The 23,061-nt window shown below is 38.0% G+C and overlaps 1 protein-coding gene across 18 annotated transcripts in view; it reads right to left on the bottom strand.

Annotated features, from left to right (window-relative positions):
- Positions 1 to 23,061, bottom strand: part of HDAC9 (histone deacetylase 9) — a 788,642-nt gene that overhangs the window by 408,234 nt on the left and 357,347 nt on the right. For 14 of the 18 annotated variants that reach the window (XM_081537682.1, XM_081537684.1, XM_081537690.1 and 11 more), the window contains 2 exons: positions 11,558 to 11,689; positions 6,057 to 6,172 (listed from right to left, as the gene is read on the bottom strand). In XM_081537682.1, coding sequence (XP_081393808.1) covers positions 6,057 to 6,172; positions 11,558 to 11,689 — 248 coding nt within the window. The remainder of the gene's footprint in view (positions 1 to 6,056; positions 6,173 to 11,557; positions 11,690 to 23,061) is intronic. The other 4 variants (XM_081537695.1, XM_081537685.1, XM_081537694.1 and 1 more) reach the window with 1 other exon arrangement.

The following is a 23,061-nucleotide window of genomic DNA, read 5'->3' as shown; positions in this document are numbered from 1 at the left end:
TTCTGAATGCAAGACTAGAATATCTGAATTCATGGTACTGTTTCTTTAGCCTAGACTTAAAAGTAAATTCTCCTCTTGCTTCTGTCTTAACCTTTATCTAAACTACACAGAACAGATGAATTATAAGAGAGAAAATTTTCTTTTCACCTAAGCCTGAAGAACAGCCTGAAATACAGTTTTACTTTCCTGTTTCCTAAACAGCAAAAAGGGAGTAGAATCCCATTCAGATACATGGGATCTGAAAGAATTATGTGACATGCTTTTCTAATTTCAGGTCACAGAATAGAGAGTTGATTCAAATGTACACTGTTACACTATTTTAAAAATGAAAACTCACCTGCTTTGCAAAACTATGCTACTTAAGCAAAGATGGTAGAATAAACCTATTTTATAAATGGTAAAGTATGCAACTAATATAATTTTTGAAAGTATAATGATGTAAATTTTTCATACCCCCAAATATTTCTTTTGATATGAAATTATATGCTATTATTAATCTTAGAGGATGTCTGTAAATATCACACAATTCAAAATGATCATTAATCAAAAACTGGCTGAAAAACATTTTTTTTTCCACTTTTCTGTAGTTTAGGTGGAAAGATTTGGTGATACAAAGCTAGGATATTAATTTGCTGACAGTTTCAGTCTGAATTCTACTGTCTCCTCACCTCCCCAGTATGAATTATGCTATAGACCTCTGTAAATGCAATGCAGCAGAAAAGCACATGTTAGTCATCAGGGCTGAATTTTTTGTTCTGGGCCATGGAGAGGCTACCCATCAGTGCATAAAGGTCTGCCCACCTGGCCTTTTGGATCATAGTTCAGGCACACAATTAATTCATTATGAAGTAAGTCACTGTTTGCTTTTGAACTAGTCTTCCTAGCTTTGGAGGTGAATGTCCTGTCACTGACCTGAAGAAATACCTCTACTCTTTCAAACTCCATTAAATCACATTTCCTTCTGTTTTTTTTTTTTTTTTTTTTTTTTAAACTGGTGGAGGTAGAAGGAAAGAATACATTCAACAATTAGCTGAAAAGCTAATTGTTGGGCATATAAACAGATATTTGTGTTTAGGTATCAGTAAAGGTTTTAGAAGTATAAAACAGATTAAAATAATACAAGCAAATTCCTTTAATTTACAGTCTCCATTGTACATATTTTTGAAATATAATTATAGGGCCACACAATGTGAGCTACTTAACAGGTTTTAAAAATCATGAAGTAAAGAGAAAATCTCATCTTTTCCCATTTATTTCCAGTCTTATGAATATGTATTTCTTTGTTATACTAAGTACTGCATGCATATATTTGTATTTATAATGAAGGTATATATGTATCTTCATTTTTTGCAGCAAACCATGTCCCCTCCATTGTCTTTCTCCTTCCTGAGAGGTAATCATCATGCTAAATTTTGTGTTCATTACCCCCTTTGATTTTTTAAATTCTTTTGATTTTTTTAAAAATATAGTTACCTACATATGTTTTCCTGATCAGAACACTGAACTGCTGTTTCTAATCTTCACAAAATACCATCAAGCTATAAGTGGTCTTCTGTACCTTTTAACAATGCATTTCAAAAAAATCATAAATGCTATTGAATGAATGTAGTTCAGTGTGTTTTCATTTTCTAAGAACATAGAATTCATCCATAACCATCTTAGAATCCATATCCTTTAGTGTTTGTGCTACCGAATCACATTCTTTAAGCTGAGAGGAAATGGAAATCTTAAGTTTTTTAGAAATATTTGTGACCAAGTTGTACTTTCTCTGAAAATTCATTAAAGGGTTACAGAAAACTGACTGATGTTGAGATATAATTTATAATTGCACTAAGAGAAATACAATACCTATAACCAATAGTCTGAAGAATATTATATCAATGGTCACAAATATATGTGAAATATTTATTTCCTCTGGTGTCATGGAGAAGGCAATGCCACCCCACTCCAGTACTCTTGTCTGGAAAATTCCATGGATGGGGGAGCCTGGTAGGCTGCGGTCCATGGGGTCACTAACAGTCAGACACGACTGAGTGACTTCACTTTCCCTTTTCACTTTCATGCATTGGAGAAGGAAATGGCAACCCACTCCAGTGTTCTTGCCTGGAGAATCCCGGGATGGGGGAGCCTGGTGGGCTGTCGTCTATAGGGTTGCACAGAGTCGGACATGACTGAAGCGACTTAGCAGCAGCAGCAGCAGCAGCATGTTTAGAAAGAAAAATGAAAAGCAAAGGGACAATGGGATGGTAAGAAACAAGAAATAGATGGAGGGCTGGAGAAAATGTAGTGGCTTGAATTGTATTCTTCACATGGCTGAAAGATGGTCACAAGTAAGAGAGTTTCCTATCTATTCTGCTCATTTTCCTTGGAAAACTGAGAGAAAATTTTAAAGTCTAAAATGAATGTGAGGGGTTTCCCTGGTGGTCCAGTGGTTAAGAATCCACCTTGCAATGCAAGCGACACCAGTTTGATACCTGGCCCAGGAAGATCTCACATGCCTCGGAGCAACTAAGCCTGTGTGCCAGAACTACTGAGCCTGTGCTCCAGAGCCCACGAAACACAACTACTGAGCCCATGTGCTGCAGTTACTGAAGTCTGCACACCTAGAGCCTATGCTCCACAACAGAGAGGCCACCACAAGGAGAAGCCCACACATCACAACTAAAGAGTAGCCTCTACTCACCGCAACTAGAGAAAGCTCGCATGCAGCAATGAAGACCCACCATAGCCAAAAATAAAACAAATAACACACAAATAAATCTTTAAAATATAAGTAAAATAAAATGAATGTGTATTCCTCTAGATAGAAAGGATTTACATTTGCTTTTTCCAGATACCTAAAATCTGGGGCACTTTAAATTAAATTAACAATTTGAAGTTATAAAAATGTGGGCTACAGCCTTACATATTCTGGTTACAACTCCTCAAGGAGAGAGTGTGCCCCTGCCCTGGTCTACATCAAGACATCTGTGGGGGTGGGGGATGAGGGACCCACCAATGCAGCATAAATATGGGTCATGGGTTGGATGGTCTCCTATTAGATCATCTTCTTTAGTCAGTACAGGGCTTTGCCTTCTCTCTTCTGAAAACCAAAACTCAAGACTCAAGTACACAAATGTCCTCACAGAAGAAGTGACTTCACTGATTCCAGTTCTTTCCCTATCATGGATAACCTCTGGGTGTCTGCTTTCAATTAGCCAGATAATTTATGACTTATAAATAATTTATTATACATTTATGTTAGTATGTATGAAATTATAGACATAGATTTTGGCATAACATACAGAAGATATTTTTTATCAATCAGGCTGACAGTCCAAAATCAACTAGATTGCGTGAGTAAACAGTGAAGTGAGTTCCCTTTGATTAAGAGTGCTCCAGTGGAAGTCTGATAATCACATATCAGAAAAGCAGATGATTCAAGAATCAGAGATTTGATCAATCTCTTTCAGCTCCAAAGTATCATGACTCTATACAGTACAATGGAAGACGCATGTCACAGTTATATATGAGAAGTTACTATACCAGCTTCTCCTGTAGCGAGCAATGCATGATAAGGAGGCATAATGACAGAAAAGAAAAATTCAGAATTTCAGTCAATGATGGTGACTTCAAAACAGCTGATTCCATAGGAGTGGCTGTTGTCTTTGCTTAGCCTAATACGGAAACTATATACATAGTCTATTGGGTTGTTCATTTGCTAAGATGTGTCCAACTCTTTGCGATCCCATGGGCAAGCTCCTCAGTCCTCCACTATCTCTGCTCAAACTCATGTCCATTGAGTTGGTGATGCTATCTAACCATCTCATCCTCTGTCGGCCTCTTCACCTTTTGCCTTCAATCTTTTCCAGCATCAGGGTCTTTTCCAATGAGTCAGCTCTTTGCATCAGGTGGCCAAAGTATTGGAGTTTCAGCTTCAGCATCAGCCCTTACAAAGAATATTCAGGATCGATTTCCTTTAGGATTGATTGGTTTGATCTCCTTGCAGTCCAAGGGACTCTCAAGAGTCTTCTCCAGCACCACAGTTTGAAAGCACCAATTTTTTGGTGCTCAGCCTTCTTTATGGTTCAACTCTCACATTCGTACATGACTACTGGAAAAACCATAGCTTTGACTAGATGGACCTTTGTGGGCAAAGTGATGTGTCTGCTTTTTAATACTGTCTAGGTTTCTCCTAGCTTTTATTCCAAGGAGTAAGCGTCTTTTAATTTCATGGCTGCAGTCACTGTCTGCAGTGATTTTGGAGCCCAGAAAATAAAATCTGCCAGTTTCCACTTTCCCCCCTTCTATTTGCCATGAAGTGATTGGACCAGATGCCATGATCCTAGTTTTCTGAATGTTGAATTTTAAGCCAGCTTTTTACTCTCCTCTTTCACCTCATCAAGAGGCTCTTCACTTCCTCTTGGCTTTTTGCTATCAGAGTGGTAGTGTCTGCATATCTGAGGTTGTTGATATTTCTCCTGGCAGTCTTGATTCCAGCTTGGGATTCATCCAGAGTGGTATTTCACATGATGTACTCTGCATATAAGTTAAATAAGCAGGGTGACAATATACAGCCTTGACGTACTCCTTTCCCGATTTGGAACCAGCCTGTTCCGTGTCCAATTCTAACTGTTGCTTCTTGTCCTGTATACAGGTTTCTCAGGAGGCGGGTAAGGTGGTCTGGTATTTCTATCTCTTGAAGAATTTTCCATAGTTTATTGTGATCCACAAAATCAAAGGCTTTAGCATAGTCAATGAAGCAGATGTTTTTCTGGTATTTCTTTGCTTTTTCTATGATCCAACGGGTGTTGACAATTTGAGCTCTGGTTCCTCTGCCTTTTCCAAAGCCAGATTGTACATCTGGAATTTCTCAGTTCACATACTGTTGAAGTCTAGCTTGAAGGATTTTGATCATTACCTTGCTAGCATTTGAAATGAGTACTACAGTACGGTAGTTTGAACATTCTTTGTCATTGCCCTTCTCTGGGATTGGAATGAAAACTGACCTTTTCCAGTCCTGTGGCCACTGCTGGGTTTTTCAAATTTGCTGGCATATTGAGTGCAGCACTTTAATAGCATCATTATTAAGGATTTGAAATAGCTCAGCTGGAATTCCATCATCTCCACTAGCTTACTTGTCGTAATGCTTCCTAAGGCCCACTTGACTTGCCACTACAGGATGTCTGGTGCTAGGTGAGTGACCACACTATCGTCATTGTCTGGGTCATTAAGACCTTTTTTGTATAGCTCTTCTGTGTATTCTTGCCACCTCTTCTTAATCTCTTCTGCTTCTGTTAGGTCCTTGCCACTTCTGTCCTTTCTGTCCTTTATTGTGCCCATCTTTGCATGAAATGTTCCCTTGGTATCTCCAATTTTACTGAAGAGATCTCTAGTCTTGCCCATTTTATTGTCTATACACACAGACAAATTCTTGTTGAGTCACAAATTTACTGTTCTCTATTCTTGTATCACTGGCTTCAACAAATCAAGTGTTATTTCAGACCAATTTTCTTGAATCTTTTGTTTTTCAAGGACAGAGTTCATATATCATTTATCTGTCTATCCTCATGCCAGGCAAAATGAATAGCATATAGAAGGTCCTCAACACATTGCTTAGTGGAACTCTGTTCCTCAACTATGATACTACAACTATTTTTCATTACTATTCAGGTCAAATGGATAAAACCTACTTTGTCGGGCAACTGTTCTTCTGAAAGGTTGGCATGAAGTTGTTTTCACTTACTGATGTGTCTACTCACAGCAGAATAACTAAGAGCCGTGAAGAAGGACTTCAGGGCTGTACAGCTACTGGGCAGTGAGTGTATACTCAGCATAACTAAGAGCGTGTTTTTTTTTTTTTTTTTTGAGGATTACATTTCAGTATTTTCAAACCTGTGATTACCATCCAAACTTTGTAAATAAATCACGTTTACTCAGTTCCACACATTATAAACCTATCAGAAAAGTAACTAAGGTCAGGTGGCTTTAAACTTCAATTCAGAAATATCACTGAGTTTTAGGGGGCTAATCAAAGATTTAACTTTCAAAAAAAAACAAAATAATAAAAGCCTTACCTCAGCATGAGGAGTAGGTGGCAAAACTGAAGTCTCATTTTCAGTAATATTTCCAGTTGGACCATTGTTTGGTGAACTGGGACCAGATCCTGGGGAACTGCTACTGACTGAAGATTCTGAAAAACAATGGGAAGTACAAATACACTCACAAAAAAACATACAGAGATGAACTGTAGTTATACTCTAAGTAATATACAGCAACAGACACTGTTTTTTCTCTCAGCATGAATGACAAGTACCATGTCACTAAATAAAAAGAACTCTGACAAAATTTGGAACATTTCTGAATTTTCGTATCACTTTTCTCCCCTTCTTTTCACTGCTAAAAATACAACATAGTATTCAATAATTTTAGAGAAGATATTCAGTTAGAGAGGATTACAGAAGCTTTTGATTAGGAAAAAAATAATCTTCTATTACTTCCTCTTATGCTATCATAAAAAAATACTGTAATAGACTTGCATAGTTCATAAAAACATGCCATCAGTACATGAGGCCTGGAACCATTTCCATGGTATGTGGAAAAATTGCTTATATTCTATGTTATAAATAGCTCTTTATTTAATCTACTAAGGCTATACCTTATTACAGCACATCTTAGTCAAAGTTATATGAAGAAAATACAGTAGAAGATAAAATCTCAGTGTTACACTGATTGCCTTGTACAACATTGTTTAATCTTAACTCTACCCAACTTATTTTCCAGAAGATGAGAAGCTGCCTAAATTTAATATGTTAAATTTTAAAGACCAATATAACAAAAAATTCATTTACCAAAAGTTAAATAACAACAATATAGATCGTCTCTGTCATCTTCAGATATAAAATTCAAACACATTTCAATTTATGGCGGAGGTAGTTCACTTACTAAAATATCTAATTAATGAAACATAAACTTCCAGATTCTAGAAATATAGCTAAGAGAGGCCACCTTATCACGCTTTGGCAAGTTATCTGTTGAGCTCTAATCAATTCCATTACCGTCCATAGTTCTTTCATTTCGACATTTTTCTAGGTGTCTCATCCTTTGTCTACTCAGCTCTGCACAAATGATCTTGATTCATGCTTCTTGGAGACTGACAACTTCTAAATGATTTCCATCAGTGATTTTTCTTTCTACCTCATGATTTTGTTATACACACTCTCCTTGCCCACATCAAAGTGAAAACATTTCTCTTCTGCTTCCTGCTCCAATACTGTCACATACACTTTCACCCATGACCCCACCCCCGAACATCTGCTTTAGGATTTTGCTCCATCAATTATTTTGAACCTTCAGGTTGTCCTTTTCCACTGGAATTGTCCCTCTAGTCTGAAAGCATGCTAGTAACATGTAAGAAGTGATGTGCTCATTCCTTTAAGAGCTGGCCATCTAGCTTACTCACTGTGGACGACAATTGTTCTCTCAAAAAGACCAAATTTGAACGGTTTTGACAAAACAGTTCTCATTCTCCTCATCCTTTCTACAATAAAATTCTCTACCTCCATGTTGTGTTTCCATCTCTCTGGCTTTTCCTCCTTCAATCAATTCCTAAATGTAGATATTCACCAAAGTTTGCAGCCTTATCCTATTTCTTTCCCTTGTCAAAACAATTCAAAGTTATGACACCAGCTATCATTTTTAGGCAGAATCCTCGCATTCTGTTCAGTTCAGTTCAGTCACTCAGTCGTGTCCGACTCTTTGTGACCCCATGGAGCGCAGCACGCCAGGCCTCCCTGCCCATCACCAACTCCCAGAGTTTACCCAAATTCATGTCCATTGAGTTGGTGATGCCATCCAACCATCTCATCCTCTGTTGTCCCCTTCTCCTTCTGCCCTCGATACTTCCTCCCATAAAAGTTGTATTTCTTGTTGTTCCCTCTCAGAATTTCCAGTCTGAATCCCTTTGGAGTGCTGGACATTGTTAATCTCTCTTTAATGTATATTGAATTCAGTGTATTTCAATATTAAATGTGCCCTGCTTACCTCTGTTTATAGTCATCCTTAGAGTCATTCTCATTCCCCTTCTTACTCCAAATCTAATCAATTACTAGGTCAGTTTGTTTTGTTTTTTCCATTATTTTTCATCTTCTTCAGACTACAAAGATTCCAGTTTAATCTCTCAGCCCTCATTATCCTCTCATGGACTACAGAAAATATCTCCTAATATTTCTGAGTTGCTACAGCAGTCCTTCCAAACTTTCCTTAAACTGCTGCCAGATGGATCAGAGTGAGACAACTTTCACTATGTTCCTTTGCTCCAAAATGGAGCCTGACATTATTTCCTACTATTGCCCTTTCTGAACTCTGCACTCAGTCAAATTTAAATTGCCTACTCCCCGTATGTACCACTTTCCCATTTCAGGCTTTTTTATGCTCTTATTTCTCCACCTACTTCATCACAGGGTCAATCCCACTTCTATGTTCAAAGCCTGGTTCATATACCATCTGTCCCCTGTAAATGGCAGCACCCAATTTGCAGGCTATAGTTGCTTGCCCTTCCTTGGAACACTTACAACTTTCAACTTTCTATTATAAATATTTCTCTACTTAGAAGTGTATCACCAATGGAAAGAATGTGAGACTGGTGACAGAATTCTGATCATGCCACCTACTTACTATGGGATTTCAAGTCACTGGTATCATAAAGTTCCTAAATATATTTCACTCACTGCCTTTCAGTCTATATATCTTGCTTGTATTTTGATTAATCTACTTTTTATATGTGCCTCTTTCTTATTTATTTTTCTTTAAATAAAGAAAATGAACATTAAAAAAATCCTTCAGGAATTTGTTTCCCCCGGATTCCTAACTATTGTCTTTCTTGTATGACTACACACTGAATTCTCATTAAAGTCCCATTCTGCATCCTGTCTTTATAAAAGAAAAAGAAAACTATTTTAAAATGTCTTGTCAGTTTAAAAGTATATTATTTATATTATTTTATGTGATATTCATACAGAAGTGTTGCCTTATGTATTGAATAGAAATCTCTATGGTAGATACTAGAATGTAAGACGATAGATTCTACCACAGGATTCTACAAGATCACACTGGACATGGTCTGGAAGAAGAGGTAGCAACTGATTTTCTGGGAACACTGAGAAAAATCTCTAAGTAGAAGTAATATCACAACCGGGGCTTGAAGAAGAGCAACTCATGAAATGGGGGCAGTGGAGAAGGGGAGAGCGGAGGAGAAGACATTGTAGGCACAGAAATGTGCCAGGACCTAGAATTTTAAAATAGCATGGCTTTGTAGGGGGAAGAGCAGAAAACCCTTGAATTTGAAAAAGGGGAAGATGACATGTGGCTCTCATGTCAACTACTGGGAGGAGAGAGGTGGCATGGGTTTGGAAAAAAGCAAACAGTTGAACCTATGAAACAGGGAAGAGAGAGGATAGAGGTGAGACATGAACAGCAGCGGCAATTCAACTGCTATGATGCTATAGTGGTCTCTGACGGGACAGCAAAAATAATTAGTATTGAGATCCAAACAGAGTTCATCCTAATCACATGAAAGCTGACAGAGAAAGAATATGTAGAGGTGCAGAAAACTGTGTGTCCAGAAGTTCAAATTCTCCAAAAACATTTAGATTAACTGCAACATAAAGTTAAAATATCAGTTAAAACATACCAGTTTTACATACAGTTAAAAATATCAACCAAAGCATCCATAAGTTCCATCTCACTGATCAGAAATGTGTGTCTAGTCTCTTCAAATACAAGTTTTTTTTTTCCCCCTCAGTTGAAAAGGGGAGTTATTATCTCACAAAATGAGAGAAAATTATGATATTTCACAAGTAAAGAACCGGAGTAGAACTCTAGTAAATCATAACCCATATAAATGAGAACTAGTTATCACTCAGTTGTAAGTATTGAGCTAAATTCCACTGAAATTTGGTAAGAAAGAAAAAGTGACCATGTGGGGAAAAGTTACGATCACAAAAAAGATTAATAGGAAAATAGAAAAGGATATTGCAATAAATAAATAAAACCTTAAGAAGATTTTAAAGAAACAAAAAAAGCAATATACATGTGTTTCTATTTTCTCTAAGTTTTTCTGTTATGAGAGAATCTACTATCTTCCATCAGAAAAATGACCTATAGGTCATTACATTAGACAATTGATATGTTCATTATTCTTTACTTTCATTAATACAGATACACTCTACAGATTCATCCCCACTCCCATCAAGGACTTCTATTATGAAAACTTACTTAAGATTTTCACTTAATGAAATACAAATAGGTTTATTGGGGGAAAAAATCTGTAGCTCTAAATTCATTATTGAATTGGTCTAAACTAGTGATTATATTTGATACTGGAAAATAAACTCTAGTAAAATAATTATTTATTTAATATTTATTATCCCTCAAAAAAAATTTTCACCAATACTTTTCCTCAGATAAACATATTAATCTGTCAGGACTGAATAGGAGACTAAACATTTTTTTTCTCCCTCATGATCTGCCAAAATACTGCCTCATTGGTATTCTGCACTTTTCCACCTCTGCCTCTACAATCTTCATATTGTCTCCCTAAACTAGACACTATCATGACCAAAGAAGATACAGAAAAGAAACAAGTTTTTAAATAAAAAACTTTGTAAGAATAAGATCTGATCCTAGAGAAATAATGCCAACTGACTACTTTGATGTAAGCACAATTTTCCTTGGGAATGGACAAAAATGGCTCTAAACTTCCATTTCTATATTGATGCAACCAAAGGAAATGGTCACATACAATGCATAGCTCTAAGTAGTTACTCAATAAACAATAGTCGGTTTTGTTATTTTGGCTAGCCTTTTTGTTTCTTCTATCTCTGTGTCTTCTCAGACCAGGTACAAATGGGACTAGAGTGCTTTATAAGACATTAGGCTGAATTTCCTAACCTGTTCACCCCACTACTAACCAGGCAGCTAAAAAACTAAGAACTCTTCCATTTGAGACTAGTGAAAATGACAGTTTCTTTCCCTTCATAAAGGGCAATATATCCCCCTCCTGCCACAAGTCCCAGTTCACTAGTAAACACATAATGTCATTTATGAGTTCTGTAAATTTGTTGAAAAGTCAAGGTTTTGCTGTTTCACATAGTTTAATTTTCCCAGATGTATTCTGTACATTAATGTCTGAGTATGGGGGAAGTATTCTTCTTGAACCTCCCTCTGCTCATTTCTGATCAAATTTCTTTAAAAGTTACATTCTCCGGGTTGGCATTCCCCAAATGGACTGCTTGTTTCTGAAAAGATTAAGGTGAGCTCTAGCATTCCCTAGTTATGCCTATTGACATACAGTTCTGTTTTTCATTCATTTCCTGTTTAACACAGCTGGTGAGTGCATGGCAAGGTTTACTGAACTACTTGTGAGTTTTCAATATAACTTCTTTTCAAGAAATGTTTCTCTTCAAAATAAATTTTAATATACAACAGGTATATTTATTCTAAGCTAATTTTGTTTCATTCCTACTTGCAGCAGTTTTGTGTTTTTTTTTCAGTGTGTATCTACCCAGTCCTCAATTACCTGTCACCTCAAACATTCGCTTCTTGAATGAAGTGACAACATTTCCATCCTTCCGCCTGAGTAAGGGGCTGCTTCTCCTCTCTGCCACTTTCTGTTTTAACCTGGACCGCACCTTCAAGTTGGGCTCAGAGGCTGGGAATTGAGACAAAGAAAATAGATAAAAATTAAAAAACGGAGAGCCAACTGCTCCTTTGTAGTTAAAAAAAAAAAAAAAGGCTCACCCTTTTCTTGGTCCCTTCTCATGTCAAATTAAAACCCAAGCACGTAAATAAGGCATTGATTATAAATTAATTAAACAGACAAATGTCATAATTATTTTTATGAAACGTGTGAAATATTATTCTACATCTCTAAATGTAAAGTGAAAAGAGAGTAAAAATACACTTTCTACATATTTTATCTAGCAGAATTGGGATTGTTAACAGGAAGTTAAATGACTGAGAGTGTTTGGGTCAGAATAAGATTTATTATACTTCACTGTCAGTTCTTTGAATTCTCTCATGGGTGAAACTCAAGAACCACTAAAACAGTACCCTAATGTGATTTTAGAGACTCTTGGCTGACTTCTGGTAATAGGAAGACATCTCTGCAGAAAATAATTTATGTCTAATTTTGACTCCTGAAATATTTCACTGTCAGTAGTTTCTAACCTGAAATCCTGGGAAAATACACTTGGTATAATAACACAAAACCAAGTAGAATCATTATGAGTAAACCTTTGTATACAGTGAATACACAGTCAATTAGAAAGGAAGGGTGACCAAGTCTTAAAGGTAAAGTTCTGAGTTAGGTTATATATTCCAAAATACAAAAGCACATTATTCATACATATGTTTCTTTGGCTGCACTATTCTAAAAAGTGATGCTCTATAATTAATCATCATGCATTAAGTTTTGAAGTGATTGTACTTTAGAAGAATGGAAACATTGGATTGATTCTGTAGTAGAAATCAATGATTGTGGAGGCGGTGATGATGATGATAATTAGGAAAACAACGCTTCTGATGACAACTAACATTCAAATAGTGATCACTATGTTCCACTACTGTCCTGAAATCTTTGTCAATATTAACTTCTTTAACCACAGAAAATCTAATGGGACAGAGTCTACTTACACTTTGATTATATTAGTGAGGAAACCAAAACACAGAGATGTAAGTAACTTGCCCATAGTCATCAAAGTAAAAAGGGATGATGAAGTCAGCACCTGTACCCAGATAACCTAGCTCACGTCTAATCTTCTAACACTGAAAATACTGCTCTTCAACCTTTCTTTATGTAGGAACAGCAGAACAATTATAGAACTTCTTTTCCAAAGCATTACTAATCACATATATCAGATACAATGTAATAATGTAGCTAGAATTCTGGAGCAGATAAAATGATTTCTTTGAAGGAATTTTATAGTTCTGCCCAACTACAGAGGATATCTAAAGTAGAACTTACAATCTTCTATTACTCATTTATTTATTTTTGATATCAAATACTTTAGCTTCCTCTTTGTTCTTCTCTCACTCACCCCTCTTTTTTTAGATCTACCTTGGACTGAGAATCCTAGATTTTCTTGGAACTGGCTAGAGAAAATTAAAAAGTTAATCTGGGGGGGTTATAGCTGATTTTATGCCCCCAAACACTAAAAATGTAAAAAAAAAAAAAAAATGGGGACCTGGAAATATTGTAAAAGTAGAAAATGGGCAGGAGATAAGGGTAGAAATCAGGAATGAGTACAAGAAGCTCAGTGACTAGAGATCACAAAGGTCTTACTTCCTAGGCCTCCCACCTTGAAGCAAAGAAGGTTAATAGTTTGGGGGAAGGATTAAAGTTCTTGCCAGACTTTCCAGGAGTGCAGACATTCCTTAACCCACTTGATCTTAGCAGAGAAGACTGAATCTGAATTACTAGCATCTAACATACCTGCGAATAAAGGGGAAAAGATGAAACTATACACTATTTCACTTAGATCCCCACCCTCACTCCCCATACCTGGGCTTCACTGGTGGCTCAGATGGAAAAGAATCTGCCTGCAACGCAGGAGACCCAGGTTCTATTCCTGGGTTGGGAAGATTCCCCTGGAGTAGGGAATGGTTACCCACTCCTGTATTCCTGCCTGGAGAATTCCATGGACAGAGGAGCCGGGCGGGCTACAAACCACGGGGTCGCAAAGAGTCGGACACAATTGAGTGACTAACATACACACACACACCCCTATATGTTTATTTTTACATGCCTTTAGAAACACCAATTTTGTCTCTGATAAGTTGTAAGTTAATAAATATATTCCGTTTCAAATCCAAAAAGGAAAAAATGAATCCGTATATGCTAACTATTAATATATTGGCATCTGCTGTCATCTTGCTTATAACCCTAGGCTAAAAATCACAGATTCTTAGATCTTGATCTAGACATGACTTTATGATGAAGTCTAATGGATTCAGATGTTACAGACTGGCTCTCCAAAGGGAGTAAACGAATTGATTCATCACTTCAAAGATGGAGTAGAAAAGGCACCGTGTTTCAGCAGGAATATGTGGAATTGGGACCACACATCCCACCTATGAGATTTTCAGTGCGATTTTAGTGCTTTCTGAGCCTGGCTCTACATTTGTGAATTCAAATATGAAACTCTAACATCTTCCTTATTTCACAGAACTTTGGCCACAGGACTAGATATCTAAGAATAACTATGAATATCTGGGTGAAAGCAAAAGGGAAGAAAAAGGTTTCAGTTCAGTTCAGTCGCTCAGTCGTGTCCAACTCTTTGCGACCCCATGGACTGAAGCACGCCAGGCTTCCCTGTCCATCACCATCTCCCAGAGCTTGCTCAAACTCATGTCCATCTAGTCGGTGATACCATCCAACCATCTCATCCTCTGTTGTCCCCTTCTCCTCTTGCCTTCAATCTTTCCCAGCATCAGGGGCTTTTCCAGTTAGTTCTTCACATCTGGTGGCCAAAGTATCGGAGTTTCAGCTTTAGCATCAGTCCTTACAATGAATATTCAGGACTGATCTCCTCTAGGATGGACGGGTTGGATTTCCTTGCAGTCCAAGAGACTCTCAAAAGTCTTTTCCAACACCACAGTTCAAAAGCATCAATTCTTCGGCGCTCAGCTTTCTTTATAGTCCAATTCTCACATCCATACATGACTACTGGAAAAACCATAGCCTTGACTAAATGGACCTTTGTTGGCAAAGTAATGTCTCTGCTTTTTAATATGCCTTCTAGGTTGGTCATAGCTTTTCTTCCAAGGAGCAAGCGCCTTTTAATTTCATGACTGCAGTCACCATCTGCAGTGATTTTGGTTTAGGTAATTTTTGTTATTGCTGCTTCTGCCTGGAATGACAGAGCCGGGACTGAGCCCCAAATCCCCTCCCTGATCCCTAGTCAAGTCCTCCTTCTCCTCACACATTGCACTAGCTGGGGCCGAATATCTGTAGTAAAGATGAAAATGTGCCAACACCTTGGAAAACCAGCATGTGCTACTTAAACATTCTACAGGAAATCTAGAATTCCATAAGCTTTTCACAAAAAAAAACTTCACAGGTGTGCAGAAAGCTTTTGTTCCTACATGTCTATTTGAGAATGGGCTGGATATTCATCTTTTAAATAGATTTCTATAGTCAACATTAAAAAAAAGTGGACACCAGAGTAGGTATGAAAACGGGATTCTGGTTTCACATCTATCATCTAGTATCAGTTTGCTCATTCATGAAAGTCAGCTATGAAGATACCGTTGTAGTTTATGGAATGAAATAGATGTGCTTTATGTACCTGTTTACGCTTTTGGTATTTGGCTTTGGATGAATTACTTTATATCTTTAAATCTCTGTTTCTCATGTTAAAATGGAGATAGTTTGTTTTTCCTTTTTTTCCCCTCCATATGTGCCAATAGATTGCATTTTCCTTCTTTCTCTGAGTTCACAAGACCAAATCCTGGGGTTGCATCAACCCATTCCTTTGCTGGTTGGGTCTTGTTTGGACTCAGCCTACCGGTAAGACTGGCCAGTGATCAAAGAATTAAGGAGTTCGAGACCAGGTATCCTATGCTCTCTCTGCTATAGCGCTGCATTGCTGGGTAGAGCTTTGTCTCTTCCTGATTTCATCTCCCTCTTGAAGGCTCTGTTCCAGGGTTCCAGCTTTCTCAGCACTCTAGCAACCTTATTTCTTCTCTGTGCTTCTTCAGCACTAGAGGTGGGAATGGCTTCCTGCTGTAGCTATTTTCTGGGTGCCTCAACATCCCCAAGCTGTTTTAAGCAGTCCCTTCATAAAAGCCTATGACCCATATCATGTGGGTTCTGTTACTTGCCTTGCCAAGATTCTGATTAGCACAGTTGTACATATTTTGCAAAGTTATTGTGGAGTCAAACAAAATAATATTTAGTAGAAGATAAACCAGTGGTTCTCAGTTGGCAAAGATTTTGACACCAGGGACATCTGGCAATGTTTGGAGATACTCTGATTGTCAGTATGGGGAGTTGCTACTGGAATGTAGTGGGTGGAGCCCAGGGATGTTGCTAAACATCCTACTATGCACAGGATAGCCCCACAACAAAGAATTATCTGGACCCAAATGGTATGGCCAAGTGTGAAAGCTCTTGGGTAAGTAATCAGGAAACGGGAAGATGTTAATAATTGTTCTACACAGAGAGAAAGAAAGGGGATAATGATATATTGGAGATTCTCAAAAAGGATGTAGGAGGGTATTGGAAGAAAAAAAGGTTATCAGAAACCAGGGAGTGCTATAGGTAGCTTAAAATAGTAAATATTTCAATATATTTTATACTTAGAATTTTATTTTAAAACGTTCAAAGCAAAGCTAGTCAACTTCTATTGGCTATGAAAATACGCAGAAAAAGTCTGAATTCCAGTTCTCAGCAGGGTAATATTTGAGACATAGTGATATATTTATCAATTGAGGACATAGGCTTGTAAAATCCAGCAATCACTGATATTCTATAAAGTACAACATAAATTTATTTTCTCAAAATATACAATCACAACTTTTCTAAGTAAAAGGCCAAGTCTATTCCTTTCAGCAAAAACTTTTGCCTGTATTTCACTTCTGATTTTGAGTCATCAGAAGTATTAGTATCTTGGTGATGAAGGCCAAGGTTGGAATGATAAATAACCATCATTTAGTCCTCCTAATGCTTTATAAACTCACTCCCAACATTTCAGAAGCCCACACACTGAACTCAGCATGACATATACCCAGGCAGTAGAATTAATAACCTATTGTGCTGACTCAGTTTTCAGTTAAGAGTTAATTCCATTTTCAATGCTCTGGTCTCCCCAAAGACTGAAGATTTCCATTCCAGTGACTTACTAATGGGATGAAAATCCTCAAGAGCCCAGAAAGAGATCACTAACTGGGGAGACATTTTGTTTGTATTTGAATGTATTTCATGCCTAGTTGCACTAATTGCCTTTCTATTTTTACCCCACACCCACCACTCTCTACATCTCAATTAATCACAAAAACAGAAGGCAAACTTTTAGTGTGTGCGCCCATCTGAATGCATTTGTTTGCTGAGATGAAAACACTGCATGAAAAATTGATTATCATTATTTAAATGAAAATATATTAAAGATGAGAGAACTAAAATTTTTCTTTTTTTGCTTAAAAAACAAGTGAACAAAGGAAACAGAAAACATGTGAAAACTGCCTCATGAGTCAAATGTATTTGAAATCTTTTCTTCTCATATGGATCTCCCTAGTTCAAAATGAACTTAGGTGTCAAAGGGTGTGAAAATAAACAGTGAGAAAAGCAGTAAAGTTAGGTAGCAGAAGCAAAGGTAAAAAAATTAAGATTCTAAAGCACAGTAAGTCATAAGGTCCAGACTTGTCATTTCACTAAGAGATTGGTGTGTGGAGTGTGTATGTGAGTGTGGGAGTGTCACTTTGCATATGTACACACATATAAACAGAGAAGCTATCTTTTGTAGAGGCAAACAGGTCTCTGACACAAACAAATGGTAAACTCAGATTTCAGTGCTAACTATTTCATGTACTAACACCCAGTAATCCTGGGTGAGTTTTGGGATCTCCATGAGCTATTTTGTCATCTATTGTAGATGATATATATAGATACACTATGGTGGAAGGTTAAAGAGGTTGAAGAAGTTCCTAGCTCAACTGACTGGCCATCACAAAAAAGTTGGTCAATAGATAGATGTTGAATAAATGAATGTACAATTCTATCCATATATAAGCAGAAGATATTAAGAAGAGGTGGCAAGAATACACAGAAGAACTGTACAAAAAAGATATTCATGACCCAGTTAATCACGATGGTGTGATCACTCATCTAGAGCCAGACATCCTAGAATGTGAACTCAAGTGGGCCTTAGAAAGAATCACAATGAACAAAGCTAGTGGAGGTGATGGAAGTCCAGTTGAGCTATTTCAAATCCTAAAAGATGATGCTGTGAAAGTGCTGCACTCAGTTCAGTTCAGTCGCTCAGTCATGTCTGACTCTGGGTGACCCCATAAATCACAGCACGCCAGGCCTCCTTGTCCATCACCAACTCCCAGAGTTTACCCAAACTCATGTGCATTGAGTCAGTGATGCCATCCAACCATATCATCCTCTGTCGTCCCCTTCTTCTCCTGTTCCCAATCCTTCCCAGCATCAGGGTCTTTTCAAATGAGTCAACTCTTCGCATCAGATGACCAAAGTATTGGAGTTTCAGCTTCAACATCAGTCCTTCCAATGAACACCCAGGATTGATCTCCTTTAGGATGGACGGGTTGGATCTCCTTGTAGTCCAAGGGACTCTCAAGAGTCTTCTCCAACACCACAGTTCAAAAGCATCAATTCTTCAGCACTCAGCTTTCTTCACAGTACAGCTCTCACATCCATACATGACCACTGCAAAAACCATAGTCTTGACTAGACGGACCTTTGTTGGCAAAGTAATGTTTCTGCTTTTTAATATGCAGTCTAGGTTGGTTATAATTTTCCTTCCAAGGAGTAAGTGTCTTTTAATTTCATGGCTGCAATCACTATCTTCACTGATTTTGGAGCCCCCCAAAATAGAGTGCAACACTGTTTCCACTGCTTCCCTATCCATTTCCATGAAGTGATGGTACCAGATGCCATGACCTTAGCTTTCTGAACATTGAGCTTTAAGCCAACTTTTTCACTCTCCTCTTTCAGTTTCATCAAGAGGCACTTTAGTTCCTCTTCATTTTCTGCCATAAGGATGGTGTCATCTGCATATCTGAGGTTATTGAAATTTCTCCCAGGAATCTTGATTCCAGCTTGTGCTTCTTCCAGCACAGTGTTTCTCATGATGTAATCGGCATATAAGATAATAAGCAGGGTGACAATATACAGCCTTGACGTACTGCTTTTACTATTTGGAATCAGTCTGTTGTTCCATGTCCAGTTCTAACTGTTGCTTCCTGACCTGCATACAGATTTCTTAAGAGGCAGTTCAGGTGGTCTGGTATTCCCATCTCTTTAAGAACTTTCCACACTTTATTGTGATCCACATAGTCAAAGGCTTTGGCATAGACAATAAAGCAGAAATAGATGTTTTTATGGAACTCTCTTGCTTTTTTGATGATCCAACAGATACTGGCAATTTGATCTCTGGTTCCTCTGCCTTTTCTAAATCCACCTTGAACATCTGGTACTTCACATACTGTTGAAGCCTAGCCTGGAGAATTTTGAGCATTACATTTGCTAGGGTGTGAGATGAGTGCAATCGTGTGGTAATTTGAACATTATTTGACATTGGAATGAAAACTGACCTTATTCAGTCCTGTGGCCACTGCTGAGTTTTCAAAATTTCTAAAACCAGCTTGAACATCTGGAAGTTCACAGTTCACATATTGCTGAAGCCTGGCTTGGAGAATTTTGAGCATTATTTTACTAGTATGTGAGATGAGTGCAATTGTACAGTAGTTTAAGCATTCTTTGGCATTGCCTTTATATGGGATTGGGATGAAAACTGACCTTTTCCACTCTGTGGCCACTGCTGAGTCTTCCAAATTTGCTGGCATATTGAGTGCAGCACTTTCACAGCATCATCTTTGAGGATTTGAAATAGCTCAACTGGAATTCCATCACCTCCACTAGCTTTGTTCATAGTGATGCTTTCTAAGGCCCACTTGACTTCACATTCTAGGATGTCTGGCTCCAGGTGAGTGATCACACCATCATGACTATCTGGGTCGTGAAGATCTTTTTTGTACAGTTCTTCTGTGTATTCTTGCCACCTCTTCTTAATATCTTCTGTTAGGTCCATACCATTTCTGTCCTTTATCGAGCCCATCTTTGCATGAAATATTCCCTTGGTATCTCTAATTTTCTTGAAGAGATCTCTAGTCTTTCCCATTCTGTTGTTTTCCTCTATTTCTTTGCACTGATCACTGAGGAAGGCTTTCTTGTCTCCCCTTGCTATTCTTTGGAACTCGGCATTCAAACGGGAATATCTTTCCTTTTTGTGTCTCTTCTTTTCACAGCTATTTGTAAGGCATCCTCAGACAGCCATTTTGCTTTTTTCCATTTCTTTTCCATAGGGATGGTCTTGATCCCTGTCTCCTGTACAATGTCACAAACCTCTGTCCATAGTTCATCAGGCACTCTATCAGATTTAGTCCCTTAAATCTATTTGTCACTTCCACTGTATAATCATAAGGGATTTGATTTAGGTCATACCTGAATGGTCTAGTGGTTTTCCCTACTTTCTTCAATTTAAGTCTGAATTTGGCAATAAGGAGTTCATGATCTGAGCTACAGTCAGCTCCCGGTCTTGTTTTTGCAGACTGTATAGAGCTTTACCATCTTTGGCTGCAAAGAATATAATCAATCTGATTTCAGTGTTGACCATCTGGTGATGTCCATGTGTAGAGTCTTCTCTTGTGTTGTTGGAAGAGGGTATTTGCTATGACCAGTGTGTTCTCTTGGCAGAACTCGACTAGCCTTTGCCCTGCTTCATTCTGTACTCCAAAGCCAAATTTTCCTGTTACTCCAGGTGTTTCTTGATTTCCTATTTTTGAATTCTCGTCCCCTATAATGAAAAGGACATCTTTTTGGGGTGTTAGTTCTAGAAGGTTTTGTAGGTCTTCATAGAACCATTCAACTTCAGCTTCTTCAGCGTTACTGGTTGGGGCATAGGCTTGGATTACTGTGATACTGAATGGTTTGCCTTGGAAATGAATAGAGATCATTCTGTTGTTTTTGAGATTGCATGCAAGTACTGCATTTCAGACTCTTGTTGACCATGGTGGCTACTCCATTTCTTCTAAGGGATTCCTGCCCACAGTAGTAGATATAATGGTGCACTCAATATGCCAGCAAATTTCGAAAACTCAGCAGTGGCCACAGGACTGGAAAAGGTCAGTTTTCATTCCAATCCCAAAGAAAGGCAATGCCAAAGAATGCTCAAACTACCGCACAATTGCACTCATCTCACACACTAGTAAATTAATGTTCAGAATTCTCCAAGCCAGGCTTCAGCAATACGTGAACTATGAACTTCCAGATGTTCAAGCTGGTTTTAGAAAAGGCAGAGGAACCAGAGACCAAATTGCCAACATCCACTGGATCATCGAAAAAGCAAGAAAGTTCCAGAAAAACATCTATTTCTGCCTTATTGTCTATGCCAAAGCCTTTGACAATGTGGATCACAATAAACTGTGGAAAATTCTGAAAGAGATGGGAATACCAGACCACCTGAACTGCCTCTTAAGAAATCTGTATGCAGGCCAGGAAGCAACAGTTAAAACCGGACATGGAAAAACAGAGTGGTTCCAAATAGGAAAAGTAGTACGTCAAGGCTGTATATTGTCACCCTGCTTATTTAACTTATATGCAGAGTACATCATGAGAAGCGCTGTGCTGGAGGAAGCACAAGCTGGAATCATGATTGCCAGGGAAAATATCAATAACCTCAGATATGCAGATGACACCACCCTTATGGCGGAAAGTGAAGAGGAACTAAAAAGCCTCTTGATGAAAGTGAAAGAGGAGAGTGAAAAAGTTGGCTTAAAGCTCAACGTTCAGAAAACTAAGATCATGGCCTCTGGTACCACCACTTCATGCCAAATAGATGGGGAAACAGTGGAAACAGTGGAAACAGTGGCTACTTCATTTCTTGGGCTCCAATATCCGGGCAGATGGTGACTGCAACCATTACATTAAAAGACACTTACTCCTTGGAAGGAAAATTATAACCAACCTAGATAGAATATTAAAAAAGCAGAGACATTACTTTGCCAACAAAGGTCCACCTAGTCAAGGCTACGGTATTTGCAGTAGTCATGTATGGATGTGAGAGTTGGACGGTGAAGAAAGCTGAGTGCCGAAGAATTGATACTTTTGAACTGTGGTGTTGGAGAAGACTCTTGAAAGTCCCTTGGACTACAAGGAGATCCAACCCATCCATCCTAAAGGAGATCAGTCCTGGATGTTCACTGGAAGGACGGATGTTGAAGCTGAATCTCCAATACTTTGGCCACCTGATGCGAAGAGCTGACTCATTTGAAAAGACCCTGATGCTGGGAAGGACTGGGGACAGGAGAAGAAGGGGACGACAGAGGATGATATGGTTGGATGGCATCACCGACTCAATGGACATGAGTTTGGGTAAACTCTGGGAGTTGGTGATGGACAGGGAGGCGTGGCGTGCGGCGGTTCATGGGGTCACAAGGAGTCGGACATGACTGAGCGACTGAACTGAACTGAACTGAACTGATTAATATCTTCTTTTCTGTAGGTCCATAGAATTTCTGTCCTTTATTGTGTCCATCTTTGCATGTTGTGTTCCCTTGGTAGCTCTAATTTTCTTGAAGAGATCTCTAGTCTTTCCCATTCTATTGTTTTCCTCTATTATTTTGCACTGATCACTGAGGAAGGCTTTCTTATCTCTCCTTGCTATTCTTTGGAACTCTGCATTCAAATGGGGATATTTTTCTTTTTCTCCTTTGCTTTTCACTTCCTTTTTTTTCATAGTTATTTGTAAGGCCTCTTCAGACAGCCATTTTGCTTTTTTGCATTTCTTTTTCTTGGGGATGATCTTGATTCCTGTCTCCTGTACATGGGTCGCAAAGAGTCACACATGATTAAGTGACTGAACTGAACTAATAAGACAAAGAACGAATAAAATTAAAAGGTTAGCAACCTAGTATGCAAGCACAGAGACAGAAGGCTACAAGTGGTTTATTCTTTTTGCCTAGGGCAGTATTATCTATAATAACAACAAAATAACAGTGGTCCTTTTCTGATCTTTTACTCAGTATATTTAAAATACTTTATGTTTACTAATTGACTTTTCACATTTTCCTCACTTCTTTTATTTTCCTGTTTATAATTTCTACTCAATTTACTGTGTGTCTTAAATATACCACCATTTACTAAGAATGATACCTACTTTGTGCATCTTGTTTTTGTCCATTTTTAATCCTAATTTGTGAATAGTCTTTACACCAACAGTTTAGACAAAAACTCAATAACCACATATCATGATATAAAGAAGTTCTTAATTCTCATAAGAG

The sequence above is a fragment of the Giraffa tippelskirchi genome, chromosome 10, assembly GCF_054371585.1.
Source record: "Giraffa tippelskirchi isolate mGirTip1 chromosome 10, T2T-mGirTip1v1.2.pri, whole genome shotgun sequence".
Lineage (NCBI taxonomy): Eukaryota > Metazoa > Chordata > Mammalia > Artiodactyla > Giraffidae > Giraffa > Giraffa tippelskirchi.
This window is presented reverse-complemented; position numbering and strand designations above follow the sequence as displayed.